The sequence below is a fragment of the Meleagris gallopavo genome, chromosome 10, assembly GCF_905368555.1.
Source record: "Meleagris gallopavo chromosome 10, MGAL_WU_HG_1.1, whole genome shotgun sequence".
NCBI classification, from domain to species: domain Eukaryota; kingdom Metazoa; phylum Chordata; class Aves; order Galliformes; family Phasianidae; genus Meleagris; species Meleagris gallopavo.
Window position 1 is genome coordinate 21239350 of NC_139413.1, and position 22269 is coordinate 21261618.

General features: G+C 40.3%; 1 protein-coding gene across 7 annotated transcripts; it reads right to left on the reverse strand.

Moving 5' to 3' along the window:
* Positions 1-517: 517 nt before the first annotated feature.
* On the reverse strand, positions 518-22053 carry MKNK1 (MAPK interacting serine/threonine kinase 1). Of its 7 annotated transcripts, XM_085231547.1 has the most exons (14): positions 21367-21508; positions 19361-19465; positions 16183-16219; positions 15971-16069; positions 15080-15177; positions 13799-13878; positions 12297-12370; positions 9683-9787; positions 6621-6676; positions 5732-5827; positions 4665-4859; positions 3879-4043; positions 3216-3259; positions 518-2291 (listed from the first exon to the last, which is right to left on the reverse strand). In XM_085231547.1, exons 3-14 carry the CDS (start codon positions 16202-16204, stop codon positions 2063-2065), a joined length of 1263 nt encoding a protein of 420 aa, XP_085087673.1. In that variant the 5' UTR covers positions 16205-16219; positions 19361-19465; positions 21367-21508; the 3' UTR covers positions 518-2062. The 7 variants fall into 7 exon arrangements, with proteins under 7 accessions (XP_085087673.1, XP_085087670.1, XP_085087669.1 ...); XM_085231544.1 differs by lacking the exons at positions 16183-16219; positions 19361-19465 and adding an exon at positions 21926-22053 and having other exon boundaries at positions 3216-3256; positions 21367-21537; XM_085231543.1 differs by lacking the exons at positions 16183-16219; positions 19361-19465 and adding an exon at positions 21926-22052 and having other exon boundaries at positions 21367-21537.
* Positions 22054-22269: the final 216 nt, after the last annotated feature.

Sequence of the window (22269 nt, forward strand, 5' to 3'; positions counted from 1 at the left end):
ATGACTGCCTCTTCCTTGTTTGGGGCAGTTTTCTTAGTTCCTCACACAACTCTGGCATAAACTGCTACCAGCTGCTCGTCTTCCTCTCTGCCAGAAGTTACTGCCTTGAAGAAACACTCTAGATTTTAGCTCTTGACTAAAAAGCCCAACATCTCACCTTCAAGCCCTGAACAGATAAGTTTCTAAGTATGCATCAGCAGGGAGCAAGGATGCTCTAATACAGGTCACACGTGGAGGCAGCTGCTGGCAGCATCCACAAGGCAGCTGCGAGCACCACGAGAGCCTCAGGGGGCTCAGAGCCACCAGCTGGAAGGCTTGTCATAATCATCAGACTAAGTTTAACAATTTAGTGCAAGTCCTGCTTGGCTGCACTGGAGACTGATAAAATAATACAGCCACAGGAGTGAAAGGTATGCTTACACTCAAGAGTAACCACAGAGAAGTAAGTAATTCCTGATATTTTTTTTGGAAGTCACCAAAAATCAACAGCAAAAAACCACGCAGAAGAACTGTTAAATGTGTTAAATCCATAGCTTAAAATGTTTTAATAAAAACAAAGCAAAATACATTTCATAATCACTGGCACAACGTATAAAACTTTTCAAATAAGAACTTTAATATTAGTCACAAAATACAGCACGTTGTATAAAAATAGCTGTGTGCTACACTGAGAAAAGAATGTAAAACTGCTCTGAATAGGACATACAAAGACATTCAGCTTTGACTACTCAAATTCCAAGCACTTGTTGGATCAGCTACTTTACTCCTCATCCTGCTTGGGAGGGTTTTATGCTTGCATTGGGGGACCCTCCTTCTACCCTCCTCAGCCTGTGCACAACGCCCCAGCAAACGTCTTCACAAATGGCTGGCAAGGTTAAGGTGCATCACGTTGGGCATCTCGGCCCAATTTTCACAGCTTATGTTTTAGAAAGTGCTCGGCAGTCGCATCCTTCTCAACTTGGTCACTCAGAATCTTCAGCTTTTCAGCCAGTACCCTTCCAAATTACTTCTGATCCCTGGTGCATCACAGTACTAAAACTGGAACTTGAAATCTAGTCCCTCAGCCTGAGATCACTACACGAGTGCAGCTGCAGTACTGTTTTTGAACAGATGTACCTCTGGATTTGATAATCCTAAATTATTCATGTACCAAAATTTACTCAAGCCTGTCCGTTAAGAACTGCAGGTAATGCACACAAATGGATTTGGAAGAACATGAGTTTCAGGAAAGGAAGGTATAATGGACAACAGCGTTAATATACAAAACAAAGCAGATACTAAGCATAATGATATGTAATAATGTGGTTATCAGACTTAAGAGTATAACTGTAAGAGAAGGGGACAATGGACAAAAAGAACTGGTATAATATACAGTACATCTTGGTTGAGAACATTGAGAACAAGGTGTCAGAAAAAGAAATAACACTTCCAGATCTTGTCCCACACTCTGACAAACAATCAACAAGGATAATTAAAACAAAAAGCAACACAGCCCTCATCATCTCTGCAAGCTTGTGACCTTCTTACACCTTTACAATATTACCTACAAAACATTTACACCCAGTGAAGGCAGTGGAGACAAAGATCCACCCCCAGTCATCACCTCTGTTTCCTGAGTCTACAAAAAGAGAGAGGGGCACTGTTGGTTGAAAACAGTCCCTGCTGCTGATAGTAGCAGCAGCTCCTTGCAAGATTTGCCATCAAAGAGAGCAAACAGATGTAAACTTTATGCTCTGCCAGGCAAAGCAAGAAAGTATTTTTTTCCAATGTTTTCAAGCTTGAATTTTAAAGTGTGCTCTTCCAAGAAGAAAACATGAAAGCTTTGTGATGTATCACCTCAGATAATACAGCAGCAAAACCATCTTCTATAGTTTAAAAACATCAGTTAAATTATCTTAATGCACCAAATCTGACAGGCAAAAACATTCCCCCTTTAAGTTAAGAAGCACATCACAAGAGCAAGCTTCTATTCACAGAGTAAGAAGCAGAGAAGCTTTTATCAGTACTGAAAACCCACATAATAAAACAGGCTGATCCTGGCGATCTATAGTAGGAAAGAAGTTTAAAAGGCTTTATGGGGGACTGGCTGAAAGTCACTGTTTTTGGTGGCATGTGTCATTGCTCTGCGCTTGGCAAGCCGGGATTTGGATGGAGGAGAAAGCTTCATGGAGCACACAGCACGGGCAACACTCTCCTGCTCTGCGCTGAGCTCGTTCTCGTGCTGAGACAACTGGCGGTTAAGGGCTATAGCCTCAGCTGCAAAAAGCGTCAGGTCTTTTGTGCTGCTGTTCCTTTCAAGGGAAAAGGAGAAGGCAGTTAGAGCACATGCGAAAGGGCAGTTTGTGGCTGTTTACCCTAACAGCAGAGTAATGCTTTTCCAAGCAGTTTTCTTTCTCCTACCGAAATATTGACGCGGTAGGCAAAAAGACCAGTTAATGTTTGCATCTCTCCTTACTGTGACAACCAACAATAGATAATAAAAATGCTTTGAGACTTTGGAAACACACAGTTTTAGTCCTCTGTCTGCCATGAAACCCCAGGAAGCCATCGTGCTTCAGTTTCTATATGTTAAGAAAGGAGAAGCAGGTGGGACAATACTTTTTTTCTTCAGAGAACTGCAATCCCACTAGAACTGCACATCTGGGTTCAGGAATTGCATTTCTGAGGATTGAAAGAACCTGGAATTGTCAGTGGCAGACATGGAAATAGAAACAGATGTGTGACTCAGGCCCTACAGCATGCAGAATCTGCCATCAAATGGCTTTATACAAAGCTTGTCCTGCTCATGGTTAAATTGCTACTGTGATTACCACATTTTCAATGGAAGTCAGATCCCAGCCTGTACATATGATTATCCACCCATCAAAATGTAGTCTCTTTGGGTAACACACGCCTTTATGCCTTTTTTTGCCTCCTGGGCAGCAAACTGCCAAAACCATGATTATTTCCAGTCTAAGATTAGCCATGCTCCACAGGAATCCTGTCCAATGCCTTTCCCACAAACAAGTAAGATTAGATTATAAAGAAAAATGACAGCTTTAATATGTCTGATGCTCTTAACAAAATTAGTGCTGCCATACTTATGTAGTTCCAGTATTAACCACGGATCTTACCCACTCATTTGCCACCTCCTACCCCTCCCATTCTTTCAGTAACAATTCCTGGCCAACCTGATAGATATTAAAAAAAAAAAAAAGTGAAAAAAAAAAGATTACCTTTGAAGCACTTGAGGAGTAGGTAGTCCCCTTTCAGGAGCCTGCTAGAAGAAGCAGTTAAGAAAAGTTAGTTATGTATTAGTAGGTGGGAATCAAACATTCACAGGAATGATTTTAAAAAACAACAGGTAACTCTCTCAAATTTACAACTAATGGATATTGTACATTAACTACTTCACTGTGGGTTTGCAAATCATTGCTGACTGATTTTCTAATCCAGCTCTCCCATCACAAAAAGAGACCATCATTTGCAGGTATAATACTAAAGCTTAGGAAGCTCTCCAGAGGTCCCATCTGTTCTTTCTTGAACTAAGAACTAAAGCAAAAGAGCATACTGCTGTTCTTTTAAAACAGTACCTACCAGCATTCTGCAGCACTGTATTAGAGACAGCATCACAGTAAGCGCACTGCAGTGCTTAGTTTCCACAGGAAAGCTATTTAAAATGCATAAAGCAAATTAAAAAAATACTTAAAGCTTGACAGAGTCATCCAAATATTTACCACACAGAGCTTCAGGAAGAATAAAACCACTGGATATAATGTAATTAATCAAGACACAAGCACTAAACATGAAATATGTCTACTAAATATTTAGAGAGAAGGAGCAGCTTGTTTACAACTCAGGAAGAAGAATAACCCTTAAAAATACAATGAGATACATACTCCTTGAACCCATGAATGTTGCAAAACTTGAGCAGCACTAAGTCGTTCTTTAGCATCACGAACCAGCAACTTTGAGATGAGATCTTTGGCCTCAGAGGATATATGTGACCAATCCTTGTCGGGAAATTCATATTTGCCTTCCTGAATGCTTTCAAAAAGCTTGTTCTGGTAAAGGAAAAAAATCTTTAATTTAAACAGCAACTAGAACGTAACCAGATGACTTCTCAGGTGAGATTCTTCTCACTCAGTTTTATCCACTTCATAGGGTGAATGACAGCTGAAAACAACTAGTCTCCTTATAGAGCAAATGGAGAATGACAGGCAATTCCACAGAGCAATGCAGTACACTTTAAGATGGCTGTGATACACTGTCTGCTGACAACAGCTCTCACTCTCCAGTAACTGTGAAGTCAACCTATTGTTTTCAGAAAGAATAAATTTAGGCTCTGGATAGAAATTCCTTGGGAGCACAACTTTCACCTGAGGAATTCTGGTGATTACTGTCAACCAGATCAAGGATTAGAGAACACAGTGAGGGTGGAGGACGGGGAAGAGAAAGCTCTGAGATCTCATCAAGAGGAGAAAGAGGTATCTTTCCAAGCATTACACTTGAGAAAGAGCTTTCATAACTCAAATCTTACACTACCAGATTCACTTCTCAGTGAGAGCTTATCTTCCCAAGTAATTAATATGCACACCACTCTTCAGAGCTCTGTCCAGTCTTACACCCTACATTCACAGGGCAAAATACAGTGTCTTAAGTACGCCCAGTATATGCAAATTCACCTGGCAAATTCTGCAGACTTCTCCTCTGTCCCAGCCACAGTCTGTGCCACAGTTGCCCACAAAAGGAGGGTAACCACTGAGCATGATGTACAGAATCACTCCTAGGCTCCAAAGATCACACCGTTTATCGTAGAACGTGGCCTCCTCTGTGAAGACTTCAACTACTTCAGGTGCCATGTATTCTGCTGACCCACACTAGGAAATCAAATTTAAATGAGATTTTGAAGTGAGGCTTGAATCAAAACAAAGCCTAATACTTATTTTGGTGGTGCTCTTGGTGGTTTTTTTAATTAAAGATTCTCCTCTCTTTACAGTATATGCCTTGGTCTAAAAGCAGAACTGTGCATAAGGGATTACTGAAACTTGCTGTTAGATTTTACTGCAGGTCTCACTTTGTTGAGCCCCACAGAAAGCAAACAGGAGTCTACTGTTCTTTGGCAGAATTATAAGCTGCTCCATATTAGTCTGTAATTTTATGCAGAGGATCTACTTATTTATATTTCACACTTTTAAATCTTACATATCCGTTTGGGGCTTTTCAGAAAGTAAAAAGTGTATCATGGAAAATGATTTTTAGAAAACAAACTCCTGCAACAATCTGACAGGTTATTTTTTCCACAGTAATGCCATAAGAACAGCTCTGTAGCTTTACAAGTTTATCTGTTGTGAAGCAACTGCTTGCAGGGTTGCATTCCCTGTAGCTCATGGGTCTTAGCTACAGAAACCAAGTTTGTAGAAACGCAGACAAAACTAAGTTCAAACTCAGTCCCATAAAAACAAAAAAAACATGAAAATCTCTCTTATCTTCAGGGTAGTAAGATATAAACAGGATCAGTGTGATGCATTCTGGCCAACAGGAGAATTAACATAGTGAGCTCCCGTTCTTTTGTTTACTTGTTCTATGACTGGGAAACCAAGACAGTACTTATCACACATACACCTGCTTTAAATGAAATATCCACCACTCAGTGTTGTTGCAGTAAGCCCTTTGGAAGCTATACTCTGGAGATGTGAAAACCAGTTTTTGGTAGAAGGGGAAAAGCACAAAGCCACAGTACGTCTCTTACCGGTGTTGTTAACTCTGGAGTAGTTATTGGAGTACATGCACTGTTCAGCTTCACCCCACTACCAAGATCAAAGTCACATATTTTTACTGGAGAGACCTAAAACCAAAGATAAAAATATTCAGATTCAGAAGACTGAGACTGTCTTGGTTTCAGCTGGGAGGGATTTTCCTTCAAAGTGTCTGGTATGATGCTGTGTTTGGTTCTAGGAGAAAAACAGTGTTGATAACACACAGATGTTTATAGTCTCTGCTAAACAGTGTTGTACAAAGCAAAGGCCATTCAGAGCGAAGGGCACAAGGAGTTGGGAGGAAACAGAATTAGGACAGCTGACTTAAACTGGACAAAGAGATATTCCATATCATTTCACATCATACAGAAGGAGTTTTGAAAAGAGTAGGAGTCCATCTCACTCTCTTCCACTGCTCAGGAGGGTTGGTGAGCATCGGTCAGTGGGGTGGTGAGCAACCTCCCTCAGTTGCTCCCACATCCCCAGCATCTGACCCTGTCTCATTACTTCTCTATTTGGCTGGGCAAGTGCCAGTACACAGTGGAGCAGCTTGGGAAATATACATAACATGACCAGCTGGACTGCAAACATTATTTGTCCATCTGGGTATTATCTCAGAATAGATGAGATGCTAAGTTCTAGTTGCCACATCCTCTCAAAAATCAGTTGGCTTTTTGTCAGCTGGACAGATGCTTACATTTTTACAGCTCACAGAAGAACTGAGACTCTTGCAGGCTTCACTTCTACTAAATTCTGTTGAAGTTCACCAATAGATTTGGAAGTTTTCATAAAAGGAACAGACTGAACGCGAGCACTGACTTAGGAAACTAAGTTTAATTTCATAAAGTGTATTTTTTTTAAAAAAAAAGAACTGAGCAGCACCTTTTCTGGAGATTCACACAGGATGTTTTCAGGCTTCAGGTCCCGGTGAGCGATTCCTAAACAAGAATACAAATGCTCATTAGAAAAGACACTCTCCTGTTTTATTTCTCTGTATTTCTTTTTATTAGAAGGTGGTCTGGGAAATATTCTAGGTCTGAGTTTATACACACACCCCGTAATGACACTGCAATTAACTAAACTGCAGTGTTTATTTGTAAAAAGTCACTGTTGCATCATGCTATGCCTTTACCATCTTTAAATGTATATAGGAGTCAATCAAGGAAACAAGAACCTGCTAACACTGGAACACTTTGGCTAACCCTAAAATTAGCTAATTAAAAACAGCTTATTAAGATGACAGAGCTGTAGGAAAGTGTACTTGTGTACACGATCTAGTCAGAAGATTTTTGTACCTTCTACAGGAAGGTCTTTCTTTCCAGAGAGATCATTCAACAGCTTGCAGAATTCCTTTCAGCACAGACACTACCTGAGACAGTCCCTAGAAAAAAACACTGAGCTTCCAGATGAAAATATAGCCCCTTTAATGTCATGTACAGCTACGTGCTTGCTGCTGAAGCGAAAGAAAATATCAAGGCTTTTGTGCCAGAGGTAGAAGAAAAGTCTTCAGGAGAACCATTCACTCAATTGCTACCAGAACAGGCAGACCCTGGGAAACACAGAGCACCTGTTTGTGCAATTCACAGGCAAAGACATTTCTGTATGATCAAAGCAGTTCTTCGATTGCCTAAACGTATATTTACTGGAAGTCCTCCATTTAATACGATCAAATATAACAGGAAGGCAGAAAACAAGTAGCAAAAATAAAATCAAATGAGCAACTTGGCTGTTAGCAGCACTCGAGTCTTGTTTAAAAGCACTCTAAGCACACTTGCTACTATTCTCTATTACGAGATAGAAGATATGCCACCAACTTCTAGTTAAGGTATTAATCTCTTTTCTTCAGCACAAACCACAAGATGTGAGTTAAAATCTAACATTTGTAGCACAGCACTGACCTAAAGGAATCAGAGCAGTTTCCATTGCTTGTGCAAGAAAGAGGGGAAACGTGACAAATATCCATCAAGATAGCCCAGGTCGACGTTTACAGCAAAGCTGACAGAACTCCCAGCAGTTGGCTCAGTTTGCAAGATGAAACCTAACAGCCTTGTTTTGTATTACAGTTTGAATTCAAATGTCTGCTTATATAATGTTTTATTTTGCAGCCGCACACAGCACTGAGAAAAGAAAACAACTGCCTTTAAACACTCCTCCAGTGGATTATTAGCAATAAAGCACACATACCCCAAGTGGGTGTAAGGCAGCATTATCATCCAGCTGAGTTTTAAACTACTACTAGCAAAAGAACTAGTTCTTCTCAATAAAAAAAAAAAAAAGTCTGAATAACTATCTAGCTGTAGCACTTCACTGTTAAGTTGTGTGATAAAACTGCTTGCATTTCCTGTTTACTTCAGTGTTCTGTATGGTACTTACTAATTATTTTAATGTGACACAGAAGAACCATAAAGAGAACAATAAAATGAAGCAGGATGCTGCTGTAGCTGATTCTGTGAGACATCCCCACTGTACCAATTCACAGCAAACAGCAGGAAAGAAAGTATATCGATGCTTTAACACCATCTTAATGAATCACATCCCTTTTGTTTGGGCAACGGGGAATCAAGGCTAAGCACTGTAAGAGAACTACAGAAAGATATTAGCTGAGTAGATATTAAATTTGCTTGAGCAGTATTCCTAGACTTTCTGCTGTTAACACGATGAATGTGTGTCTCTCCACATGTCTGGCCTAAGTTTCCTGTTTATTATTCACTCCGTAATGCCAGGTCTAAACACAGGTATTCAAAGACAACATTCTCAGCAGATTTAGAACTTGGTCACCACATAGCCAGGCTATGAATATTACCAAAAATCTTAACCCAAATTAAGCTCTTTCCCACACTGGAATTAACTTCTGATCATAGTCACAACATTGGGCAAGATCAATATTCCTTGGTTTTACTTTTTCGCTCTTACTGCAATGTCACTCTTTTTTTGATAGGTTCAACCTACTGAGGCTTCATAAATACTATGATTCCAACTCTTCAAGCACGAGCAGTCCTGTGACTTAGAAGTAAAGCCTACAAATGAACCTATTTTATTTTACTCAAGAATTTAGACGGGAAACAAATCTACTGACCATCTGTAAAAGGTGGCTAACGAGAATAGCAAAGTGAATGGAAAGGAAAGCTTGTCAAAATAAACAAACATAGCCTTCAATTAAGTGCCATTCAATTCAAAGGTAGTTATTGCAATAAAATGAAAGCAAACATTAAGTAAAGCTGCTTAATCTAGGCAGAACCAGATAATCTGGGCAAGGATAAGGTTTTATAGTCATCTACCACATTCCACTGGAACACACAGCTCTGAGTTGACCATAATACACACAGATGTTTTGCAGTGAAACCAGAGAATTCTTAAGTAGAAAACAGCAGGAGGAAAACATTTTTAAGTAGAAGAACTCTTCACAAACAGAAGTGCTTTTAAATCTAACCATATTCCTAATGAAATGAGGGCATCTCCAAAGAAAGTCTATGGTTCACTTGTCAGTCCCTCCCTCAACAGTGGGGACTTGAATGTAGGGACCAAAAGCTAATATGGAGGCGTTGCAACTAGCAGAAACTCAGGGTAAATACAGAAAAGCATCTCTGCAGATCTGAAAGAGGGAGAAATTAAAAAGAAAATCAGCTCCCTTTTGAGTAACCTCTACGCAGCAGCTTAGGTAACATGAACAAGCAAATGGATTCAAGCCTAGGGTTAATTCTCCTCAGCTGTTGATTTAACTTCTGTTTTTCAAAAGGCTATACTATCTTAACACAGCTGATCACTAAAGCTACCACATAATGAAACCACTGTTATAGAGGAAAATAACATAAGTCATCTGGCATGGCTGGAAATGCTATCTGGAAATGCTATCTAAGTTAAGGCTGACTATTTACACATCAAATGTGCTTCCCATCCTAAATGCACAATATCAAGTAGTAAAGACGGAGAGAAACTTCTTTTACCTTTTGTATGAAGAAAATTCAGAGCTGAGGCGATATCTCTCACCACTTTGCTAGCTTCTCGTTCATTGAAATGCTTCCTCTTTTGGATATGGGCCAGGATCGAACCTGGAAGAATTAACAGATAGAAAATCTTAGTGCAAATGCTGCCTGAGCTAAGAAAATGCTCTGTCAGTACATGGATAAAAGTGCAACAGCCACCACTGGTCTGCAACGGAGGGAAAACTGACCACAGTGAGAACAGAGTCAGAGAGAATTTATTTAGAAAAGTTAGTTCTAGCAAAACTCAAACTAAAGCTTGAGTACATACTAAAATCAGTTTATATGTATGTAGGACTTCAGCAAAATCCACCAATCTCCAGGTCACAGCAGGGCATCCTGCAACTAACTCTCCTCTTTTGTGTAATCTGACAGCTGGAATCTTCCTCTGAAAGTCAAGTAAACACTTTTTTTTTTTTTTTTTTAAATTAAATCTCAGTATCATCAAAATGAAAATGCATACTTTAAATATACCGTTCCTACTGACGTCAAGATAAGGCTCATACAGTGAGCTAGGGGTGTGAAATCTGACAGAAGGCCTCTAAGTATGAATATACCAAGGGATTGGTGACTGGCAGTCAGAGCACCACTGATATCTCTTTAACAAAGGATAAAGAGAAGTTTATTTCCTTTTCTTAAAGTGAATTCCATTAATCTTCTCAAAACATTAACAAAGCCTTTAAAAAGTAATTAAACATAATCCACAGAGATCCAATCCCATTAAACAGCCTTACTACTTGCATTTTTTAATATATATATTTTTTTTAACTCAGAGATGTATGCTTTTTACAGCAATTAGAGCAGTTAAGTAACTGTGACATTTGTGATTAGCTCCAAATACTGCATATATCTTATATATAGGTGAATTCATTTTTATTCCTAAGTTCTAGATGTGGAAGGACACCTCCCCTCCTCTCCTGTAGGATGCCTTACTCTTACACGATCAGTACTGCTGCCACTCCTCCACAGTAAGGATTCAGATAGAAAAAAAAATGAAGTTCACTGGCAGAGACAAAAGAAGGATGAACAAAAAGACTCTTCACATATGCTTTAAAATACTATTTCAGATGGCTGAAAGAAGGCCACTTTGGACCAGGCTATCAGATCTCAAAGACACAAGGTCTCCCCTGCTGATAACACCACTTCTGAGCTTACCATAGATTTTTTTAAGGAGTTTAACAGAGTTCAGGGGATTTTCCTGGCAGAGTTGCTCTTTACACATTTACAAAGTAAAAACAGTTCCTACAAATGCCTCCATCTTTACGGAAAAGCCTGCAGATTTGTCAGGAAGCAGATCTGAGCCACAGTAAGTGCTCATTTCGCTCAGCAGATTTATTTCAGATCACCCTTCTGAATACGGCTGACCTTCCAAACTCCCTCAGCTACAGGAAGGTAAAAATGGAAAGCCCATGCTATGACCCAGTACTGTAGTTAGCAGTTCACCTTTGAGACTGGATCCAAAGTAAGATTCAAGATTCATTCAAGCTGTTGTTTACACCAACACCGGAATTTGCAGCACATCCGAAGTTGGCCCAACCCCCTGATTTCCATTATTCTTTGATAATAATTCAAACCCACATAATTAACGTTTCAAATACTGACATCTTTGAAAGAGAAAAGCTTCAGCTCAAGTTAAGCACTGGAAAAACAGTAGGTAAGATAGTGGAGAAAGTGCAGCAGTGCTACCCACTCAGCAGCAGTGCAGGAACACTGACACACACTGCCTCACATTCAATGAAGAGAGTTAACAAGCAGAAGGATGCAGAGATGGGAAAAGGGACAAATGCAGGCTTATTCCAATCTAGCCCTGCTACAGCTAAGTTGCCAGAGAAGTCAGTGCAGTGAAGAAGAGAAACCTAGGCAACAGTAACGAGATGGTACAGTAATTTTAAGGGAAAGTGAATAAAAGCTCTTTCTCAGTGAAAAGCAGTGTCCTTAAGAAATTGAGTTCTGCATCTGTACTAAAATAATCTGCATTTCGTGCAAATGTGGTTTGCTACTGTCCTCCTGGTCAGTGACAACAGATGGTGTCACAGGAGCACAAACCTTCAAAAACTCAGCTGTTCTTCGAACGCCACATCATACTTTTAACTCATGTTTTTTCACACCATACAATTGATGGATACTGTAATCATGCACTACACAGACAAACAGGAGAAACTGCACAACACGGAGTTCCTGTCTACTTGAATGCTTGACGTAGCTTCATTCCCCAGTGAGTGGTAAATGCTGGTGACCAGTGACCACAAATGCTCACTTCAGTGGCTCTCAAACAGCCACAAGCAGACAGTTTTACTACTGGAGCAACGCGAGCCAAAAGTAAAATGTCTTTTTTCTAATAGCCACTGCATGAGTTTCAAGTAGACAGCATCAATCCTACACTGGAGGGAAACATTACCAGGATATCTCGATGCTATACCACAGTCGTGCACAATACTCAACATACTGTCTCCCTCTGCTGCCTCTTTGTCTTCAAATTGTCAGGCATTTAAAATAAGCTCTTCACTTTCTTTTGAAACACTGAGCCAAACAGGACCCAGCTGATTCAACGAGCAAAGGCACAGTTGCTGTACAGTACCTCCTCGCAGCTTCTCAAAGACAAGGTAGTATCTTGTGTCATCTTCAAAAAATTCTATTAATTCCAAAATGTTCCTTTAAAAAAAAAAATAATAACAAGGGTAACTGTAAGAGTGAAGCAGAGAGTGTAAACAGAGCAATGAATGTTTCGTTATGGATAATTAGGAAGTGCCAGAAGTAACCAAAAATGAAAGTGCTAATTAAGCAAATTGTTTTGGTTGCCTATTGCATTAAAATCAATTTCCAACTCATATTGAAATTTAAGCAGTGAAAACAGGCCAAAAACCCAAATCCTCATCAGACAGAATTGTGAAAGACTTCTGCTACTGCTCAGTTGACAGGAAGATAACTGATAATAGGCTATATTTAATAAGTTGGAAGAGTGCATTTGTGCTGAAGGCAAGAGCAAAAAATAATTACATTGGCATTCCTTCTCTGCAGAAATCACAAAGCAAAACACACAGGGCTCACAGGAGACAGGCAACGATCAACGTGACATTAAGTCCAGTACATTACTTGCCATTTGAAAACCAATTTTGGTTTATTAGTGGACAGTCTTTGCACACTGCAACACAAACACCTCAAGCTGCCTTCAAAATGTCCAACATTTAAGTTCATGTAAGAGTTTTTCAAAACTTATAGGGAATACAAAATCTGAATGGTGAATGTGGTCATAAGAACTGCACTTTTTTAAACCAGTTACATGCTGAAATTATCATATGCTCTCCACAACACAGAGAACAAAGATTAACCTGCTTCTCTACAACACAACTTAAACCCAAGCATTTGATAAACAAGCTTGGTTTTAGATTAACAGCTGCACTTAAAATTTGTTTAAAGATGGGCTTTAATGTGACCCACAAAACTGTACCACACAAAGCAGCTGCACTGTATATCATACAACAACATTTTAAGAGATCTAAAGGACTAGTTTCAGAAACTGCTTACACTCATCACAGAGCATGCTGCCATTGGCAGCACAAGCTCTCCCTCCTTTTCAGACATGAGTGGCAGCTCTGAAGTTGCCTCATCCTGTGGCTATATGAACTCAGCACAATCATCCAAATGAGAGCTAAATTAGCTTTTGGCTTATTTAAGAGCTGCAAGCAGGAGGATTGACACAAAGAAGAAAAAGCATGCATTAAGAAAGGGTAAGACTGTTGCATTCAGCAGCAGCTGTTATTAGGCCAGCTTTTGCCAGTGATGAAATCACAGGGGAAAGTGTCAACATGTTAATTCCTTATTTAGACAAAAGCCACGCACTACTGAAGCACATTCAGACTACACCGACCTGGATGATGACTGAATTATGCAACTTAGTTTGTAAACACTTCTCTAAATTTCCCAGATAGGAGGAAAATCTTATTTTGAACAGATCAAGTCTAAATTCCAACCGGTTTTAAGGAGACTACTGCAAAGTTCCTAAACAAAATACAAATAAAGAGGCTTCAATTTGAAAAAATACTCAAGATACTTTAAACAAACAAGAGACTCTATACTTACTTATTACCCTGACACTGATACAGTGTTTCTATTTCACGAAAAACCCGACTTCGACTGTGGCCAGCATTTTTTTCAATGATCTGTGGGAAGAGAGAGAGCTCATATTCAAAGGATCACTGCAGGAACTGTGCCTGTGCCTCTGGATTTGGATAACTGATCTAGAACTTCAATCTCATATGTGACCACCAGAGAGAGATACTCAGCATTTTTCTGCCTGTTTAATTTGTCATGTGTCTATTTACAGTGTCAGCAGAATCTGGAAAGCATTCAAAGGACAGGAGAAATGAGGACAGGAAGAGAAGAAAGGAACTAAAAGTGCCTGTTACCACAGTTACTGATCAGTTACCACAAGGCTTTTCTTGCATCATTTTAGTTCTGCAGAAAAGGAGATCCTTCTGAGTTCTAACAAAAATAGATTTGAGTCATATCAGACATGAAATAGACAAAAAGAACACTCATCATTATGTGCATTTAATTAAAAAGTACTAAACTAACCACAGAATGAGACATTGGCTCACGGCACAAATGTCATAGAGACCTAATAGCAAGACCTAATGTATTAAAGCAAACAAACACATAATCTCAAGGTCCTTCAGTGCCATCAGAAGTCACCCTCCTTCACACATCCCTCAGACTGAAAGAGGACAAAGGCTTTCCACAGGAGTGGGGACTGAACGACTGCAATATGAACTGAAAGCTCACAATGTTACTGCAAGTACCAGCAGCACCAATACGCAGTGTCAGGTTCTCAGTTTTACACCCAGATTTCTCTAGTATCTGATGATGTGTAACTCATCAGGTAGCTGTTTATTCCAGACTTCAAATATTTTACAAACAAAATTACAGCATCTACAGGACCTTGTATTATGAAGCAGGCCATCATGCTAAATAATGACTTGGCCACTTCTAACACAAGAAAAGGTAACATATATATATATATATATATATATATATATATGTAGGATTGTAGGATATATATATATATACACATACATGTGGGATTGCAATTAAATCAGGACATGATAGAAAAGCCCTAGACCTAACCATTAACAACCTAACCATTTAAGGTCTGTGAGTTTTGCCTGTGGCTGATATCTCAGTTCATTCTAGAGGCAAGATACTTAGGGTGACAGATCTATCAACAGTTAGACTCATTTCATGCATTAAGAATTTCTTAAAAGCTTTTGCTATTACACACTCTATTCCGTGTTTTAACGTAGATAGCAGGAGGTAGAAAGCACGTTACAGGTGGTAGTGATACTGCTTCTATTCTGTACTTACTTTTACTGCATATTCTTTCCCAGTTTGGAGGCTGACAGCACCCTGAACTTTGGCATAAGCTCCCTCACCAAGAAGCTCAGCAGTCAGCTTGTACAAATCTGCCAAAGAAATCCAGCAGATGGGAAATATAAGCCAAAGTATTTGTGAATAACACTGAGATGAGCTATTTATCTGATGAGCATCTCTCGCGTGACATTAAGAGAGAAAATGTCCTTGGTAATGACTACAGAAAACAGGTTTACGAAGTATTAAAGTAGATGTGCCAGGATTAATTATGCCTCATTATTCACCCTTTTTCCTCCTCACGTTCCAAGCAAATTTAAAGTTGATTTCATCCCAGCAGTAAAATTACATGTTTGTTCATACGAGCACCATTTTACTCGGTGACTGCTAGGATCTAATCCACCTTCCCTGTCTACATTTACAAGCCAGAATTGATTTTTTTCAAACACCCCCTGCCTTGATCAGAAAATGCCTACCATGTGAAATCCACTTGCAGATGTAGTATCTCAAGTATGAATGAAATTGTAACGCTTAAGCCCAGAAGACTGCTATCATGTTGGCTTGTAATCTACCTTACAATGCTACTTCCTCCCAAAGAAGTTTTGTACTAGTCAGTTTTGTCCCACTGAACTGTATTTTGGTGATAGTGCCTTGGCATTTTTGCTCACATCTAGCAGTCAAAACTGATTCTATTAAAAAAAAAAAAAATCAAGTATAAATAGGTGGATAACCTATGCTCCAAATCACAAGAAATAAAAAGTGACTGAAGACTGAAAGATTAAAGAAATACTGAAATGCTGACCTTTAATATTGGCCAAAACACAATGTTTAGCTATGAAAATTGTTAGAGAAAATGAACCATCATGAAGCTCAGAAATTACCACCAACCTTCAAATTTCCCAGGGACGTGATCTGTGGCTCTGGTCCTTTTCTTTTTTTTCCTTTTCCCACTGTCTGCTATGGCAAGAGGCTGACTGCTGACCATCTCTGTGTGACAGGATATAAAGGTGCTTTTAACACACAATGGATTACTTCAGGAGAAAACGCCCATACTTGTGTTTACGTCCTTCAGCTGTACACAAGTATCTCTGCTTCCTTACCGCAGGCTGAAGCCTCTCCCATAGAAACAGAGGAAACCTAAAAAAGACAAGCTGGGTGCCGATTAACAGTTCTGGGAAGGTTTGATAAAAGAAAATAATTATGCATCTGTTGTGACTCCTCCTCTCACAGCACACTAAGGGAAAGCACAGGAATAACCTCACTAAAAGCCACCATGAGCTACCTTCAACATAACACGTGCCCTGAAACATAGAAGGGAGGCTGGAAGGCTAAAGATGGACAGGATTTTTAACCCTCATACAGGTGCTGTACTTTCAGTTACGCTACTGTCTAAGACATTTTTAAGTCAGCTTAAGAAAATGAGCTCCCTGGACAACAGAAGGGTGAAGAATGGGAAGTCCCAAATGCAGCAGTGAAAAGCAGCAATCACAGAAGTCAATAGGTCAGAGGAGAAATCTAGGTCAGTTTATGCTGACAATAGGCCAGCAAAACATCTCCAATAGATTCATGACATCCCTTTCTAAACCACAGATTGGTGGATAACCTATGCTCCAAAATGAGCATGAGATCTGACCTCTTGCATTAAAAGTTGCAAATAATACAAGAGCTTATGAAGAGGGAACAATTCATTGATGCAAGATAATATGGCAGAAAAAGAAAAAACATCCTCTGGTTTTTAAGAAAGGCCTAATCAAAAGCAGTGCCTTACCAGGGGCTACTTCAGACAGCTGCCCTATTTCCAGAAAGGTTAAATGACTCCACAGCCCACTCACATGAGCACTTCTCCAACACTTCAGTCATACCTGCCAGCCTGGCTCTGCCAGTTAAATCAGTGCTCAAAGTCTTCAAGGCAGTACCAAACAACTGCTAAGACATTATACAGCCAGTATAATATACAGCCAGGTCTTAAATTAGAGGGAAAAAAAAATAGATCCCTAGAAATAGTATGATTGTAACAGTGACTGAAAAGTACTAAAACCAATAAGTTCTCAGGTAATTCTCCTTTAACAGAGAACCTTTTTGAATAGAAGTTTTTTTAAACTTCGTAACTGTTTTTATACTTCCCCTGTCTCTAAAGTACTCTTAAAACAGGGAGGTTCTGAGGCAGAAAATATTACACAACCATCTACCAAAACATGAGAAAGGAAGAAAAAACTACTTTTCTTGTCAGCATCTGTCAGTAACAGCTATTATGAGTGTCACTTAGAACTCACATGCTGTCTCAAATAGACAAACGTTATTTAGAAAGCCCTCTAATGTCTTAAGGCAACACTTGAAAACGCATCACTCAAAGCCACAATCATCTATTCAAGAGAACAGTAAATCCTCATTTTCAAGTCTTTAGCAGAATACACTAAGAAATCATCACACTGGAAGACACTTCTGAGTTCTGAAATACAATGAGAAAGACATGGGCACGTGTTTTACCTGCTTCTGAAGAAACAGTTTATTTTTAACTCAAACTGACACTTAGATAAGTTCAACTTTTAAAATGAAGGTAAGGGCAGCCTTTGACAGCAAGTCTCAGATCTCACTGACTTCAGCTTATTCGGAGTTGGGATAAAAACAACACACGTGAAGCTGCTCAGAGTCACAGCTGGACTTTTTGAAGGAGGTGGTTCATCGGTGGTTCATCCCCAAGTCAAAAAGTCATACCTAAGGTATCTTAGTTCAAATATTACATGGATTTAGAACTTATAACAGGGATTAAAAACTATGCAAAAAGAACGGGAAATAAACCCTTCACATTGGCACAGCTGACATATTTGCTCGTGATCATCTCCCTCTCTACCAGTTGGCTATGATATTTACAGCCTGGTGTTTAATGCCTACATTATTTCAATTCCTTTTGGTCTGACTCAATTCCTAAATTACAGATAACTGCTTCCTTCAAACCAGAAAGTTCACTAGTTATCTTCACAGAAATCAAATTATGAAAACTGACATTTTCAACCCATAGTCTAGACCTAACGTACCACCAGACAGACATTCAATGTTTGCTTTATTAGATTATTTTTTTTTACCCTTCTGGTTTGCTTTTCACATCAGTGTACAGTTCACTTCACTTCCCTGTCAATGCAGCCTTTCCTTGATAGGTGTAATAGCTTCATTCTCAGTGGCAGAAGGAAACTAGACCTAAGCTTAATTAACAATTGGAATGACAAGAAATTTCCTTCTAATTCCTAAGCAAACACCTTAGCAGTTCCTCAAGTTTTCAAAGCAGTGTGTTTCTATGACTGCACATAAACGTTTTCGATGACACTGAAAGACTGCATGCCTCAACCTTCCAAGCAGTGCTGAGGTGTTCTGCACACTGCATGACTACCTCCAGTGACAAGGACACCTGGGCTCTCGTGAAACTCATCCTGCCAGGCAGAAAGCACAAACTGGATGAACTGCCCTGGAGAAAAAAGGCTCACAGATGCATCAGGTCCAAGAGGAACATTAAACTGTGCCATTTAGAGGTCATTTTACAACATGGCTCACAGTGCTGAACTCCTGCTTCCACCAAACCAACTTGTCCACCCTGGTTGAGCGTAGGGAGGCGGGCGCAGAACAGGATTTGGTGCTTAGAGCACTTCTTACATCCCTCTCAATCACAGCAGAGTCATACTGCTCTCCAGCAAACTGGCAGACTGAGCTGACAAAAGCTGAAGAAACAGGGAACAATTCAAACTCTGATCTGCCTGTCTTTTCCTGATAGGTTAGAATTGCTGCTCACAAAATAACACAACCCAGCAAAACCCATACAGCAAGAATAAGAAAAAAAAAAAGTGTCCAAGTTTTTGTCTTAACTGCAGTGGTATTGAAGGCTTGCATGTTATTATCACCATAATTCAGTGCTGAGGTAATATTTAACATATACATTATTCACAGCCTTGTGTGGGAAGGTAATAGTTACAGCCTTCTCCTTTTGCAATTGTTGCCTCTATAAGTATTTTCAAAAGGATGAATAAAAGCACTCATTATATAGAAGACTCTCAAATACTGACAGCTGAAGAAGGAAAAATCAACACTACGTCCATTACCTTTCATTTTGCTTCCTAGCACTCCATATACAAACATGCCACAATCCGCTATCCAAAAGTAACTCCCTTCTTATTCTTATCTGCTTTCCCAAAGGAAGGAAAAGCATATTTAAAAAACAAGCATACACATATCCAGGAAGCACTTGGAAAACACAATACAGATGGCCTTCTTCTATTAAGAAGCAGATACCTTGTTTATGCGTTTGAATTCAATGGGAGGAAGCAGTTTAAGCAGAGTCCAAGTACTACCACCTGCTTCAACACTGTGTCTTGCTTGAGCTGAGTTGTTCAGTAACTGAAAAGGAACACATCACATTTACATTCAAAAATCACATAAATATTGTTATATAATTAGGGTAGCAGACCAGAGTCTCAAAGGATTGCAAGAACGTGGTGCACTGGGCTTTATAGAAAAGCACAGTAAGGGCACACTTTTGCATTAAAGACTTCATCACCTATAAACATGGAATGCAAACTATAGCATCGCTTATAATGTTCCTGTCATTTCAGCTGATAGTCATTCATCTGTATAGCAGTTTGCTGTAATTCATCCTTAGCTATCAAAGTTGTCATATAGCAGATGTTACAGCAATCTTTGTCTCCCTACTTCTCTCTGTGATTCCCTTCAGTTTCACTTTTAGAAGACCTTATCTTCTGCAAGTTGCAGTCCAACTCCATACAAGGAGTTAGGCACCTCCCTTGCAAACTAAGGATGGGGTTTCTGAGGTCCTGAATCAAACCCTCCAGCAATGGATGGATCTCACTTCGCAGGATAGCACAAACTCACTTCAAATAGATTCCTCCTACCCAATTTATTACTTCACCATTACTGGGGAAGCAGGGAGAGCCTTAACAGAATGGAGAGCACACCTTTCCCTCTCCTGTAGAGAGAACAGTATATTTTAGAACACATGCTATAGACAAGAGGACTTCTGCTGAGATCAGCCTATGCGAATACACCTGCATTATTTTAAAAGCACTAGTTATCACTCAGAGTAACAGAAAGGGAACTTATCATTCCCACTGGAAAGATCCAAAGGCAAAGTAGACAAGCACAATGACCATAAAATGAGTTGACAAGGAAGGATAACAAATGAAACTGAAGTTGGCTCAAAAACTTACTACAATCTTCCCAGTTTCTTCTAGGACAACTTGTCTCTGTGCCAACCAAGTGGATAACAGGATGAAATAGTATGTAATGTTCCTTCAGGCTAGCAAATAATCATGATCAGTAAGTGTTGTCTGGGACAGGGTGGCATACATACTGGTTAGGGCACTAAAAACCATCTTCCTTCCTTCCACATAGAGCTCTACAGCCAAATAAGGTATTTAATGCTACTGACTATTGCCAGACAATTCATATTTAAGAGTTTCTATCATAGTGCATAGGACCTGAGCTGCAAAATCACTTTAAATTCCAGATCACATGTATTTTAAATGAGAAAAGTCCTTGTAACAGTACTTTGACTCAGCTACTCAAAGCTTCTCTAGCCCCTTGAGCAGTTTTAAATTAAGGAGCTGTGCAGGACAAGTAAGTCCCAAAGACCACTTATGAAACAAGAAGCTGCTTCCCCTCTGCAACATCTGATGATATCAAGAACTCTCAGCAGACTGCCTCTGCATCACCAATTAGCTCCTCTAACCCCACACAGTGAGCTCCCTTGTCAGTTTTTAAGTGTAAACCAAAGAGAATAATTTCTTAGAAGACAACTTTTCATTTTGAACAAACACAAGATAAGGATTTCCTGCTCATATTCAACACCCCACAAACCATCAGATAAGGACATCTCTCACTGGGAAAAAGGCTATGCAACACACTCCCATACTACAAAAGCCTTTTTTGGAGGGATTCATTTACCACAAAGCGTTTTTAAAACCTGAAACAAGAGTGATTTTTCTTCCTGTCATCCTCCTCTCTCACCTAAAATTAACAGCCATTGAACTGCAGTGAATCTTCACGTTTGATGTAACACACACAAAAAGGTGTATGTTTTAATACCTTGTTAGCAGGAAAGGTACAGGAAAACAAAAGAAAATTCCTCATAGTTCTTGTGTGTGCCTGTAAGCTTTTCAGAGTACTTAAGCAGCATTCATACCATGAAATAGTGTTACCATTGACAATTTCAACTTCAAGGGGTCTCGGGTGCTCAACACACCCACTTTCCCAGGAAAGCTGCCAATACCACCCACAGTTACCTTCAGGAGTGCAGGGGAAGGGGCTCAGCTCCACAGCTGTGTTCTGCCCCGCTTCCATCCAGCATCTGGGAGGCATAGGGAGCAGCTTTGAGTGGATGAAAGCCAACGGATACACCTTCAAAGTTACCAGAACAGGTGCCAGGCTTTCCAAGTGAATTGTGCAGTGTTCATCTGTATGAAAGAAAAGAGGTCTTTAGAAGCAGTCAGCTCGTAAGAGAAGAAAAAACAAACCAGCCATCTAATTGGTGGTTTACTTTCAAACAAATTCAACACTTTACAAACCAGCACCAGCGCTGTCAGGGGAACGAGCTGATGCTTGGCTGTCACACATGTCCTGAAGCCAGGAGCCGGCTGTCACTGCTGCTGCTGGCGTTATTCCCTCACAATCACTTCACAAGGTCACCGCAGCGATAACTTACTTTATAGTAAGATGTTCAGTACTCAGCACCCTGCTCGCAGCCGGACCCTCCGGCTCCTGCCTCAGCCTTCCCCTCCCACACCTCCCCTCAGCGATGTGAGGAGCGGCACCCCCAACCGCTACGCACCCCTCCACCCTCACCTCCATGGCGGCCGCCGGCGTCCCGCGGCGGGGGTGGCGCTGCGCCGCCGGACAGCCCGCCCGCTGGGGAGGGGGAAGCGCGCATGCGCGAAGCGCCACTTGCCGTGAGGCCATTTTCTCTTGCGGGGGATGGGTAGATGGTGTGCTGGTGAGGTGCGATGCACCTCTTCTCGAGGCCAGCAGGGAAGGGGTATCGTGGAGATGGTTGGGCCACCCAACTTGAAGTCTTACTTGAGTGTGAATGAGCATCTGTGTCCCCACTTGTGGCAGGAGGGCCCCACAGGGGTAACCTGAGCTGGAAGTGGCCGCCATCTTGGTGCTGCTGCCCCTCTCCTGGGCTGAGG